The sequence below is a fragment of the Orycteropus afer genome, unplaced genomic scaffold (assembly GCF_000298275.1).
Source record: "Orycteropus afer afer isolate SDZICR_OR568_19922 unplaced genomic scaffold, OryAfe1.0 scaffold00694, whole genome shotgun sequence".
NCBI classification, from domain to species: Eukaryota; Metazoa; Chordata; class Mammalia; order Tubulidentata; family Orycteropodidae; genus Orycteropus; species Orycteropus afer.
This window is the reverse complement of record NW_006922281.1, coordinates 264,753-278,555: the sequence shown is the minus strand read 5'-3', so window position 1 is coordinate 278,555 and position 13,803 is coordinate 264,753. Positions and strand designations below refer to the sequence as shown.

Below are 13,803 nucleotides of genomic sequence, written 5' to 3'. Positions count from 1 at the left end.
AGACCATTCCCAAAGCTGTTTCTCAAATACGGGAAGCAAGCCACATTCCTAAAGCAGCTACTTAGCTGCTTGTGGTAGGTCCTACCATGGAGGTGATTGCCAGCCTCATCATGGGGAGTAACTACCACCAGCTGCCCAGCCACTCAACCAGGCCCAGCCAAGTTGACAGACAAATTTAATCACCACAGGGCTATCACTGTAGGACTTCAGGCCTGGGGTCCTGCTTTACTGTATAGGGGCTGTGACTGACGGACTTCAGGCTTGGGGTCCTGCTTTATAGAAGTTCTCTTCTCAGGCTCCTGAGCCTCTGTTCAAGTTGACTTCTCTGAGCCATGCCTCAAACAGAGTGGTGCTGAAGCTGACATGAAACGGAACCAGGAAGAAAAGAACTCTGAGCCCTTACACCCGCAGGGTCTTGTTCGTCAGAGAGGAGAGGCCAGGTCCTTGAGAAGGGGGAGTGTGTAGCCAAAACAAAGAGTTACGGTCTCTTAGGCAAGATTATAGTCCATTTGTTTTCTTTTCTTTTTCATGATTATAAAAGAAATAAAGGTCAGTGTTAAAAGTAGACAAGCTGGGGAAACTAGAGCCCGTACCCACTCCTGGTGGGAAGGTGAACTGTGCAGCCACTGCAGAAGACAGTCCATTTCCTAAAGAGTTAGACAGAAGTCCATCCCGCAGGACTTCTGTCTAGCAATTCTACTCCTAGGTTTATACTCAGGAGAAAAGAAGATGTTTGTCCACATAAAAATGTGTACATGAATGTTCATAGCAGCATTTTCATGATAGCCCAAAAGTGGAAATAACCCAAATGTCCATTAGCTGATAAGTAGATAAACAAAGTCCATCCATACAGTGGAATAAAATCCCAAAACCAAACCCACTGCCATCCAGTCAATTCTGACTCATAGCAACCCCCATTTGGTTGTCAAGGCGGTAAATCGTTACAGAAGTAAATTGCCCTGTCTTCCTTCCACCAAGTGGCTGGTGAGTTTGAACGACCAACCTTCTGGTTAGCAGTCAGATGTCTTAGGCACTATGCCATTAGAGCTCCTTATACAATGGACTAGGACTGTCCATAATAAGGCATAAAGTACTGTTGCATGCTATAGCGTGGATGAATCCTGAAAGTAGAATCCTGCAGAGTGAACAAAACCAGTCTCAAAGGCCACAGAGTATATGGTTCGAGGCATTTGCAACCCCCAGAAGGGGTAAATCCACAAAGACAGGAAGTAGATTAGTCATCTATAGGTGTGGAGCAGGGCCCCAGATTCCACATGGTGACAAAGCTTTGGCCTTCCTGCAGGTCCAGTTCCGAAGTTCCAGCCAGCCTGTGTCCCACCAGCGTGCTGCTGCCAATGGCGGTCCCCCAGAGCTCACTGAGCCTGATGCCCTGGGAACAGGAAAGCTTCTTGCAAGTGAAGGAGGAAGATGAAGAGGCGGGCTTCTCTCAGAGCCAGGAATCCGGCCTTGGTGGCCACACCACTGACCCTGAGGCTGCACGTCTGCGCTTCCGGCATTTCCGCTACCAGGAGGCGGCGGGGCCCCACGAGGCCCTGGCCCGGCTTCGTGAGCTCTGCCGCCAGTGGCTGTGGCCCGAGGCGCGCTCCAAGGAGCAGATGCTGGAGCTGCTGGTGCTGGAGCAGTTCCTGGGCGCCCTGCCCCCCGAGACCCAGGCCTGGGTGCGGGCCCAGTGCCCTGAGAGTGGTGACGAGGCTGCCAGGCTCGTGGAGGATCTCACCCAGGTGCTCAACAAGAGAGGTGAGGAGCAGCGGTGGGCACGTGTTCACAGCTTGCTGGGCTGAGCCTAGACTGCAATGTGGGAGCATAGAATTGGATCCAGGTTCACTTACGTACTTGGTCTCCCATCTCCCCCTTCCCCTGACACTCAAGACTGTGTAGTAATTTTCCCATTTCTTCCTCCATTAAACACTTACACACTGTGCTAGTCAGGTCTGTTTTGATTGCATGTGACCAAAACTCCAGCCCAAACTGGCTTACGCAAAGAGGCCAAGGAGGCTTCAGGTACGGCTGGATCTAGGTACTCAGTTGATGCCATCACGACTCTTCTTTCATTCTGTTTCTGTTAGTTGAGTTTTCTCACAGTAGCTTTGTTCTTAAGCACTTTCTGTTGCTGAGGTTTAGGGGGGTGGGGGTGCAAAAATGGCTTAGCAACTCTAGGTGTCTGTCCTACCAGGGGAAAAGAAAAGTAAGAGGCCCCGGGCTGAGTCCCACTGGCCTGGTTCCCCTTGGCCAACTGGATCCCAGGGAGTAATTTTCATTGAAGGAGAGTTCTCCAAAGTAAACCAGACTGTTGGTGCCAGACAAGGAGGCCCAATGCTGAGGGGACAGGCAGGGCAGAAACACCAGGTGTCACCTGCATGCCCCTCTTGACCCCTTGTGGGCATTGTCTCTGCAGGAGACCTGGGGTGGGAAAGAGGGTGGCCCAGAGCAAGGAGTAATGACTCCTCCAGAAAGAACCAGGTCCGGGCCAGGCCTGACAGCAGCAGACACCAGGGCAGACAGCGTGGGGAAGGGGGTGCGGCAGGCAGGGGGACTGAGGCATTTGGATTCAGATGCTACTGCCCCACTTTCTCCTGGCTGTGTGACTCTCTTGTGCCTCAGTCTACCCATTGGTAATGTGGAGATTACTGTCCACCTGCTTCGGCGTAAATGCAGCATTTGGAAACGTGCCTGGCACGGATTAAACACGTGGTCAATGTGGCTGTTAAAACGATTTGGCCAGGTCTTTGAGAAGCAGACCTTTCAGGACTGTTGGATCAGGTGCTCTCCCTTGGCCCTGTTAGCAGTGCCTGGTCAGGGTCCTCTGTGGGGCTTGCTGGGCTGGGGCTAGGGTCAGTCTCACTTAAGACTTTGCTCTGCTCCCCAGTGCTGCTCACCAGGGACTCTGAGCTTCACCGGGATGGGAACTCTGGCGACGAGTGGGCAGGCACAGAGCCGCTGACAGGCACACACCAGGTGAGGGGACATCCTCCCAGGCTGGACCAGGTCGGCCCTGGCCATGCAGCACAGTATGGACCCTTCCCTGGGTATGTCTGTCCCCCTCAGCCCCAACACTAACCATTCACCCTTCAGTCCTTCACCCCAAGACAGCACTACATGCATCCTCACTGCCAGGCCCAGCCTGACACCTCCCTGACTCAGACAGAGGCAGCAAACTCGGGTTTCATGGGTCTCAGGGAGTCCAGTGGGGGTGGAGGTGCTGGGAAGGCTTCCTAGAGGAGCGAATGCCCAGAGCTAGCCAGTGAACAAGGCAGGGGAATGGTCTTTCCGGTGGAGGGCACAGGGTGTGCAAAGGCTGGAAGGGAGAAAACAACTCCGGGCATGCCAGGGACCGCAGGTCATCTGGTGTGGCTGTCACTGAGGGGGTGGTGAATGGTGACCACCGCTTCTTCTTCCCAAAGCTGGCAGGTGCTGCCTTGGTTTCAGCTTCAAGTGGCAGCCTGGGAATGGCTTGTGTTAGCTTGGGTGGTACGTGGGAGGCTAGACTGTGGTAGACAGAAAACTGCTGTATGAGTTCCCTGCTGCTGCTGTAACACAGGATCACAAACACAGACTTATAATCTCACATTTCTGGACATCAAAAGTCCAAAACGGGTCTCCTGCCCTAGCCAAGCAACCCTGGTGGCACAATGGTTTAGCGCCCAGCTGCATACCAAAAAGTCAGCGGTTCAGACCCACCCAGCAGCTCTGTGGGAGAAACACCGGGTGATGTGCTACCATAAAGATTTAAAACCAAAACCATTGCTGTCAAATCAATCCCGACCCACAGTGCCCCTAGAGGTCAGAGTGGAACTGCCCTACATGGTCTTCAAGGCTGTCAGTCTTCCTGGGAGCAAAGCCCAAACCATACCCACTGCTGTGGAGTGGACCCCAACTCACAGAGTCCCTAGAGGACAGAGTGGAACTGCCCCACAGGGTTTCCAAGGCTGTCGATCTTTACAACATATATTTTTTGGGATACAATTTGGTCTGTAACAGGTGGGGTCATGCTTTGGCTGCAGGGGGTGGTGTCACCGAAGTCAGACCAGGAGCAAAGGCCCAACATGAATTCTCAACGCGGAGCCTCAGACCACAGCGGGGAACTGGACACCAGCCGGGCACCCCAGTTCCTAGGTAAGTGGGTGCCTGTTCCTGCCAGCTTTGTTCACCACCTTCCTGGAGACTGCCTTCCCAAGCCCTATAGGCCGTGTCTGGCTCCCCTTCACCAGCTGGCCAGTGGGACTTCCCAAGCTGTCAGTCAGTCCCAGGCTTTTCTCCTCTCAGCCCCTGGAGATAAGCCCACACTGTGGGGGTGAAGCTTTGCTACTGCTCCCAGGAGACACAGACCAGTGGTCTCAGAGAGTCTCCTATTCTCAGGCTGGAGCCCCTACCTCCATGAAGGGGCGTGTCCCCAGCTGGTTGGCTGAGGGGAGAATGAGGAGGGGACGTGGATGCCTCAGCAGCCCTCACGGCAGCTCATGAAGAGGGAACCAGTTTCACTTTGCAGGAAGGGAAACTGAGACTCATTGAGGGGACACAACTCGTCCAGGCTCATGCTGCCAGCCACTGGAGTGACTGGGACTAAATCCATGCCAACAGCCTAGACCTCCCCTGCCTAGTCCCGGGATGGGACTCTCGTCTGGCCATTGGGTGGGGAGAAGCAGCTGACAGACTTTCCTGGGCCCAGATGGCCCTGTATGTGCCGTCTGTCTCTCTTCACACTGGGAAGTGTTCTGCCTCTGGTTCTGGGGGTCAGGCCATGGAGGGCTCTGTGCACCACCATGCTCCCCCAGTAGCTCACTCCTTCGGCAGATTCCACCGAGAGGTGCTTGGTGCCCAGCCCAGGGCTGAGGTCTGCGATCCAAAAATGAACACGTCCTTAGGACCCTTCAGGATACCAGCCACAAGCTTAGGCCCCCCAGGCCTCCCCACTTCTGACCTGCTGCCTACAAATTTGGAGGTTCCCTCTACCCCTTCAGGGTACTAGCCATAAGCTAAGGGGTTCCCAGTCATTTCTCACTGGTTGACTCCTACTACTTCCTGGTTTGAGACTTCACTGGAACTAGCCACAGAACTTTGGGAAAATGCTGTACTTAGAATTATGGTTTTATTCTAAGAAAAGGACACAAGCGAAGGTGAGGTTTGAGAGGGTTCTGTGTCTCAAAAAGAACCAGGTTGTCCTACCCTGTGCGTTGCTGTCTTTCACCAGCCGGAAGCCCTGGAGCTTCTGTGGCCTTTCTCAGGGCCTCGTTACACAGCATGACCAACTGGATCAGCCCACCTCCTGAGACCCAACCCCTCAACAGTCATCTCCTTAGCATAAACCCAGTAGATACAGCAGAGGTACCTCAGTCACTAAGGAGTCCCAAGGTTTAGAGTTTCTCAAGAACCAAGGACAAAGACCAGCTTCTCCAGGTAAAGTTAATGTCAACCCCCCAGGAAAGAGGGCTCAGCAGGACGTTGTGGGTGGTGACAGTGAGGAGGCATCATGGGCCAGGTGGAAAGGATTCCATGTTGAAACCCTGACATGTCTACTACCCACCTGTGGGATCTTGCACAAGTTACTCACATCCTTCCCTTACCTGACCCTCATTTTCTCCATCTGTGAAATGCCACTGTCACAGTCCCTCCTTCTGAGGGCGGTTTGGAGGATGAAGTGAGGCGACTGAAGTTACACACTGTGCTGGGAGCCTAGCATGTGACAAGAGTGTGATAACAGCTAGCAGCCCCATGAGGTAGGCAGCAGAGTGGGAAACTGAGGCCCAGATGAGGGTAGAACTTACCCAAGGCCCTGGAGCCAGACGGCAGCCAAGCTGGGGCTAGAGCCCCGTTTCTGCAGCACTGAGCGCCCCACTGCCGACTTGGGCAGTGGCTGCTCTGCACACTCACCCCCACCTAGCTCTCTCCTTTCCTCCTGGAATCTGTCCAGTAAATGTTGCCCGGTTAAGCACCCTCAGGAGCCCTTTGACCTGGTGAGGGCAGGTCAATGAGAGCACACCCCTACCTCACGTGCACTCTGACCTCCGACTGCCCCTTGTCCATACTCTGCCTTTAAGAAAGTCTTTCTGAAGTGGTTTATTAAGGGTAGGCCTCCAGGCTCCTGAAAGATTGAGGACATGCTGCCAGCTCAGCCATCCCCACTCACCTGTCTGCTTGGGCTTCTGGGTAAAGGAATCTGCTGTGGAAAACATCACGGTCACCGGCATCTGGGACTGCTTCTCATTCAGCCAGTACCCACGGAGCACCTGCAAGTGTCAGGCCCTTGCCAGGCCCGGGGGACACAGCACTGAGGGCTGGGGATGGAGGGCCTGCCCTGAGGCCTGTGTACATAGATGCTTTATAAGGACAAACCCCTGTCTGGCCCACTTGGTCTCTCTTGTTCAGTTGGATCAGTTAAACCTCAGGGTTGATACCTGAGCCAAAATGAGGAGCCTTCAGAGATAGGTTGGGTATAGGACACAGGAAAGAAAGAGAAATTAGAACCCTTGGTGCGATTTTGCATTGCGTGGGGGGCCAGTCCTGCACCCTCATGTCATCAGACACCCATTGAGAAACTTCCCTTCGGACACAGGGCTAAGTGTCAGGGACAGCCTGTGGCTCACCTTACAGTGCATGGCCAGAGCCCAGGTGGGTGACAGGCATGGTGTGTGTGGAGCGATGATGCTGTGGCTTGGGTTGTTTCAGAGTGGGACTCAGGACCCGAGCCCGCAGAGGCAAACTGCAAGCAAAGTGATTCAGAAGAGTCCCAGCCATCAGACACGGCCACTGAAAGCCCTGTAGCAGATGTGTCTCCAGGGCCCGCCTTGGGCAATGCCTGTGAACCTGAGGGCAGTTCAGAGAGGCAGGCGGGACTCTCAGGGGAGACCCACACAATGTCTGCTGCCCGCCAGATGGATTTCAGAAACACTTCAGAGCCTCACAAGGACTCCTCCACCAACCAGTCCAGTTGTGACTATGATGCCTTGAACAGTCTTGGCATGTGGCCAAACTTTGCCTCAAGAGAAAGGACTCCTTCACAAGAGAAATTCGATTCATTAGACAGTTATGGGACTGAGTCTCCCTGCCCACACTCAGGGCTGAAGGCCTCCAAGTGTAGCAACTGTGGGAAAACTTTCAGGAGCCCTTTGGCCCTCGAGGCACACCAGAAGAGCCACACTCGGAAGACACCCTACACCTGCAGTGAGTGCGGGAAAGCCTTCAGCCGGAGCACTCACCTGGCCCAGCATCAAGTCGTCCACACGGGGCTAAAGCCCCACAAATGTAAAGAATGTGGGAAAGCCTTCAGCCGAATCACCCACTTGACGCAGCACCAGAGGATCCACACTGGAGAGAAACCCTACAAGTGCGGGGAATGTGGCAAGACCTTCGGCCGCAGCACCCACCTCACCCAACACCAGCGGGTGCACACAGGTGAGCGGCCCTATGAGTGTGAGGAGTGCAGGAAGGCCTTCAGTCAGAGCACTCACCTGACCCAGCACCAGCGGATCCACACTGGGGAGAAGCCTTACAAATGTGACGTGTGTGGGCGAGCCTTCAGTGACTGCTCAGCGCTGATCCGACACCTGAGGGTCCATTCTGGAGAGAAGCCATATCAGTGTAAGGCTTGTCCAAAGGCCTTCTCCCAGAGCTCCTCTCTCATTGAGCACCAGAGGACTCACACGGGGGAGAAGCCTTACAAGTGCAGTGACTGTGGCAAGGCTTTCAGCCGCAGCTCAGCCCTCATGGTTCACCTGAGGATTCACATCACAGTGCTGCAGTGACTGGGAAGCACCCTCAAGCTACAGCCTCCCCTTGGTGGCTCAGCATCTGAGAGAAGCCCTGAGTTCCAGAAGAACCATGAAAAACGGGGTGGGTGATGTGTTCCCCACATGACAAGGTGCTTGAGGATTAGACTCTGGGACTGTCCAGGCACAGTTCTGTGTTTGTCACCCAGGTGGAGACCCATCATGAACACCGTGATTCAGGACAGCTGGAGAAGCTTCCAGAAGGAGCCTGCTGTCCCTGTATCCACTTAGGGTTGTCACAGAGAGGGTGGCTGTGCTACAGATTTGGATTGGTCCTCAGTGCCAAAGGAGAAGTTGGGGCAATGTGTCTGTCAGGACACTGGTCCCAAGGTGCTCTGGCCAAGGGGCTTCTCCTTCCCAATTAGCTGCTCTGTTCACCTGTCCCTCTGCTGTGTGGCCCAGGAGGGATGCCTGGCCACGCCCATCTCTGTGCCTTTGAGCTGCGTTTCGCACCCCTAATTCATGTCTAACTCCACGGCCCACTTATGAGTCTGCCTCTCCTGTGAAGCCACCTCCAGATGTTCAATCTGTCTCCCACTCCCCATCTTGATCGATGGTGCTGTTTGACACTGCCCATCATCATTGTCCCTCCTTCTCTCCTCCCATATCCCACCAGCCACCAGCTCTCTGGGTCTTCTCCTCCACCAGCCCGACCTGATCTGAGCCTTCATGGCCTCTTGCCTGCCTGGGTCCCAGCAGGGTCTCCTCCCTGACCCCTTCCTGTTGTCACTCTTCCTCTCTGCTCCACTCTCCATCCCAGCCTCCAGGCGGCTCTTTCTTTCTTTGTTTTTATTGTGATTTTGGTGAAAATGTACAGAGCAAATTCACTTTCCATGTAGCAGTTCTCATACACTTTGTCTCATGACATTGACCACAATTTACTACAATGCAAGAGCTCCTCTCCCACTTCCTCCCGATAATTACCTCTTCCCTGTGTCCATCCCTCCATGCCCTCCTGCCCCCTGAGCTGTCTCCCTGTGCATAAACAGCCCTTCTTTCTTCCATGATTGTTCTCTCCAAGGAGTGTATCAACCTCAGGTAAATGTTCAACTCATATGCCTGTCTTTTGTTTGACTGGAAGCCACAGGTGTGGGTTCAATTCCGGACCTGAAGGGCAGCTAGGAGCCATAGTCTTAGTGGTTCCATCAGGCTCTATCAGACTAGCAAACCTGATCCCCCCATAGATCTCCCTCCGAGTGGTTGACAGTGGTAGCTGGGCACCATCTAGTTCTTCTGGTCTCATAGTTGTATAGGCTGTGGATCGCATGGTGTACCAGTCGCTAGGACTAATTCTTTCCGTGAATCTTTGGTTTTCTTCATTCTTTGCTCTGGACAAGGAGAGACCCATCGTTGCATCTAGATGGCTGCTTGCAAGCTTTTAAGATCCCAGTTGCTACTCCAGGCAGCTCTTTCTGCAACACGAAGCTGACTGTCACTCCATGGCAGGGGTTTCTCCACTGTGTCACCTGCTGCCGCGGACTTCCCGAATGGCTCACAGGTGCAGGCGCACCTCGCTTTACTGCGCTTCCTGCATTTTCTATGAATTGAAGGTTTGCATCAACTCTGCCTCGAGAAGTCTGTTGGCACCATTTTTCCAACAGCCTGTGGTCACTTTGTGTCCCTATCATATTCTGGTGATTTTTACAATATTTCAAACTTCTTCATCATGCTATTGCACACTTAATAGACTAGAGTTTAGTGTACATATAACTTTTACATGCACTGGAGAACCAAACAAGTCGTGTGACTCACTTTACCGTGATACTCACTTTATTGTGGTTGTCCGGAACCGAACCTGCAGTATCTCCAAGGGAGGCCTGTCCACTGAGATGTCGGTCACTCTGGGCCTCAACAAGTCTTTCTGGTTACTCTTGTGTGTCATAAAACGTTGTTTTTCTGAATGTGTGGGGATGTGAAAGGGTTAGAGTGCTGCCCTGCAGGATAAGCTTCAGATGCCCCTGGCATTCAAGAGCACTTGTGAGCTGGCCTCCAGCCTCCTCTCAGCCTGTCCCTCCCACAGCACCACCATCCATACCACAGCCCTGGGAATCGACTTGTGGTTCCGGGGGAAGCCATATTGTTTCCAGCCTTTGTGCCTTTGTATCTGCCTGGAAGCAGCCTTTTCTCCTCGTGGTCACTGGCCACCATTCTCACCGTCCGACATGTTTCACAGGCCCTTTCCTCAGTGAAATCTCCCCTGGGTCAAGAGGAGTTCACCCCAGCCTCTCTGCTCCCAGGACACCTCATACTTACCTGTCTTACAACTCCTTCCATGTTGTGTTTACTTTCTTCCTCCTGGGGAACTCCCCCTCTGTTTCCCGAGAAGACTAGGAACTCCCAAGAGCAAGAGCCATGTCTTCCTGTCGGTACCCACAGCACACAGGCTGGAGCAGACCCTGAGGGACAGCTGTGGGAGGAGTGTCCAGCTCCCGGTGCCTTCCCCGAGGCCATCACCACCCTCCAACTGCCTCATCCTTATACATGTTTCCATAGCTGTCTCTCCGCAGTCTGATTGTCCCAGGTCCCCAGCACCCAGACATGTAGTGGCCTCAATAAAATGCTACTGCATTGAGTCTGCCCCCCTCGGGCCCCAGAGCCCCTGTGCCATGGGCTTGGTGGCTGCCAACTCTCTGTCTTTGCTCTCTCACAGTTTGGCATCCCTGTCCCTCTCTGGACTGTTCAGCCTCTGTTTCTTTCTGTCAGGAGGTCAATGTCCCTGCCCATTTCTCTGGTGGTCCTGTCACATGTTTGACTTCCTATATTGTTGGGTCTTGGTCACGGTCGCCTCTCCTCCTGTTCCTTTCTGTGTCTTGGCCTTCTTCCCTCTGTGTCACGAGTAAACAGACAGGAGAGAGACAGACAACAGGATGGTGAGGCCCAGGGAGACAGAGACCTTGGGTTGGTACATCTGAGAGCTGTATTGGTGTATCATCAGTGAGTCGAAATAGGAAATGGCCTCATGGGGGCTGTCACCCTCAGTAATCAACTGACACCCCCCAGCAGCAAGATCCTAAGTTTTATTCGCTTACATGGTGGTTAGGGTGCAGATGCATGAATATGTCTTCGTGGGGTTGGCCTCCCTCAGACCCCTGTCCTATAGTGAGTTGGCACAGGAAATCGCTTCTGCACATGGAAGGCTCCAAGTTTACATTGTGGAAAAGACCGTGAGGCAAAGGGGTCAGGGGGTTTTATACCTCGGAGTGCATGGAATCAGGGAAGGGGTGACAGGACGGGGCCTTTGTTGGGCCGCACCTGCCGTGACATCCTTTGTTCAGACTCAAACACATGGCTATCCTGGGCCATGGGCACATGGCCAGAATGAACAGTTCTTCCCCCACGAGCTGCAAGGTAAGTGTAATTGTGTAGTCAAGGCAGTCATGGAGACAGTTTCTGTGGGTTCGGGACAGGAAGAAAACTTTTTCTGACAGGTAGAGGGGGTGGGGACCCAGTTCCCAGTCTCCCTCTCAGAAGGTTGCCTCAGTGTAGGCAGCCTGCGTGGTAATCATCTCCCCGCTGAGAGCCCTAAGGACGCCACACAGTGTGGTGAGGCTGAGACGGGAAGGGATGAGAGATGTCCGTTGTGGGGAAGTGACTACTGGGCTGCATGGGTGGAAAGGCACAGGCCTACAGGGAGGCTTAGAGCATCTCCCCTGCTGCCTGGGGACCTCAGATAAGCAGCTCCCCTAGCCTCGGTGACCTCCACGTGTAAGGAAGGGAGATGAGGCCATCTTCTGCAGGGCCCGGCCCCGTCCCCACTCACTGGGTCTCAGCCACCGAGGAGCTCTGAGCATCTCCACGGCTTATTTCCTCAGGAGATTCATGTCTGGGTGGGTCTGGCTGAAGGGGGAGGGACGCAGGGGAAAGAAGGGCCTCTCAGGTGGGCAACATGATGGTGTGCGCTGCCCCGTTTAACCATCACAGTATGAGGGTGGGCGGCCATCTCCATTGCATGGAGGGGCCCAGGGGTCAGAGAAGGCAACCAGCTGGCCAAGGTCACACAGCCAGGAATGAGCAGCAGCCCAGTCTGGCAGCACTTCCAGATACAGCAGCTATTTTAATAACTACTCAACGGACCAAGCAGAAGACAAATGCTAGGAGATGGATTTCTTTGAAATGCAGCCATGCCATCTTTAGAAGGGACACCCCTAAAACAGAGACACAGGGAGGCTGAGGGTAGAAGGCTGAGAGAGACCCCAGGCGGGGATGAGCCTGAAGACAGGTGAGGGGCCGCATCAATTTCAGACGAAACAGACTTAATTAAGCCCCAGAAGTGTCATCAGGGAAACAGCCGGTACCAGCCACATCCAGTCGGCACTGGTTCATGGCCAGGCCACCCCACGTGTTTCCAAGTAGACGGCTGCGCGGGGTGGCTGTGGTCGTTCAGAAGTGGACCATCAGGCCTGTCTTCTGAGGCCCCTCTGGGTGGATTCGAACTGCCAACCTTTCAGTTTGTAGTTGAGCGCTTAACCGTTAGCACCACCCAGAGTCACTGTATTTTGGTAAAAGGAACAGTGCATCAGAAGGTTTAACAGTTCAGAACTAGACACTTCATGATGCAGCCTCATCACGAGACAGAACCACAGTGTGACACTGGTGAGACCGTGTGTGTCGGTGGGAATGCTGGGGGAGAGACGCAGCAGCAAGGCGGCTGCAGGTTTGTTCAGCACTGGTTCATGAGCTTCGCTCACAGACAGCGACTGGAGGAGCCGGGTGGCATTGAGACAGAGCAACTCGCCATTTATAAGAAAGAATCAATGTTACACAAACGATGCCGTGACCCAAGGCAAAGAGGTTAGAGATGAACCACACAAGGAACGAGAAAAACACTGATGCCTAAATCGGTAAAATATAAAGCCAACTTTTACTTGATTTTACGTGGAGATTGGGAAATATTTAGAGCCAGCCCTCAATCACAATGCTTCAAAACAGATGTGAGATGCTGTCAGAGGACAGTTCACTGAGAATTGTAGTCACAAATGCAGTATCGACAATAAGGAAATAAAAATTCACTAGCTACAGCTGTAACCTCAGTAACTAAAAGAAAACACCAGGGAAATACAAGGATTAATAGAAGGGAAAAAGAAGTAAAACTAAATCTGTCATGTTTGATGCAAAGAAAGCCAGAAGACAGAATGGGGAAGTTTCCAACTACAGGGAGAGGAGACATTTAGAAATCAAAAAGAGTGACATGTGGACGACTTTAATCCAATCAGCATGACATTTTAGACAAAATAGGTCTTTCCTGGAAAAATAAGACTTAGGAAAACACTCAGAAAGTGGTGAGTAACGCGACTACTCCGGAGAGTCAGTATACCACGGACCACACCAGACCAGAAGGGCGACATCTGCCCCAAAGCAGGGCTTGGAAGGGGCACGCAAGGAGGACGAGTGGGAACAGGGAAGCCAGGGAGTAGGTGGGAAGAGAGCTCTTACACCGTGGGGATCGTAATCAGTGTCACGATACAAAAGTGCTGTATAAAGTGTTCAATGGAAAACTAATTTGCTCTTTAAACGTACACCAAACCACACCAAAAAGTAAAAAAATAAAGTAGAATCAATAGCGTATAAATGGACCCTCCCCCAAGTGTTAAAATAACAGAAACCGCGATGCCTGGAAGGGGGGATGAGAACTTGTATCTCCTGCAGTTTTTCATCGAACCTAAACATACTTTAAGAAATCAAATCTTATTCGCGGGAATGCGAATGAAAAATGGAACACGAAAATATGTTGACTCCCAAAGAAAGCCCAGAGCCCAGGGGAAGCGGGGTGCAGGAGGGACAGCAGGCCGCCAGCCTTGGGCGCCAACGGTCCACGCCGCCAGCACGTGGCTGCCTGAGTGGGTGGCCTCTGAATTGGGTTCTGGCGTCAGAGCAGCCGGTGTAGGGCAGAGATGTGTCTGGAGCCCGGAGCTCCCCCAGCTCTGGTGAATGGAGGCCAGGGCGTGGCCCCAGGGCCTCTCTGGCACCTTCAGAATCCAGGATCCCAGCCCAAGTTTCAGCCCCCAGTCCTAGAAGTCCC

The 13,803-nt window shown here is 53.2% G+C and overlaps 1 protein-coding gene across 1 annotated transcript; it reads left to right on the top strand.

The window, feature by feature from the left end:
- Nucleotides 1–1,355: 1,355 nt before the first annotated feature.
- On the top strand, nucleotides 1,356–7,760 carry ZSCAN22 (zinc finger and SCAN domain containing 22). The gene is made up of 2 exons (XM_007957006.1): nucleotides 1,356–1,758; nucleotides 6,685–7,760. The coding sequence occupies exons 1-2, from the start codon at nucleotides 1,356–1,358 to the stop codon at nucleotides 7,758–7,760; spliced, it is 1,479 nt and encodes a 492-aa protein (XP_007955197.1).
- The last annotated feature ends 6,043 nt before the right edge of the window (nucleotides 7,761–13,803 follow it).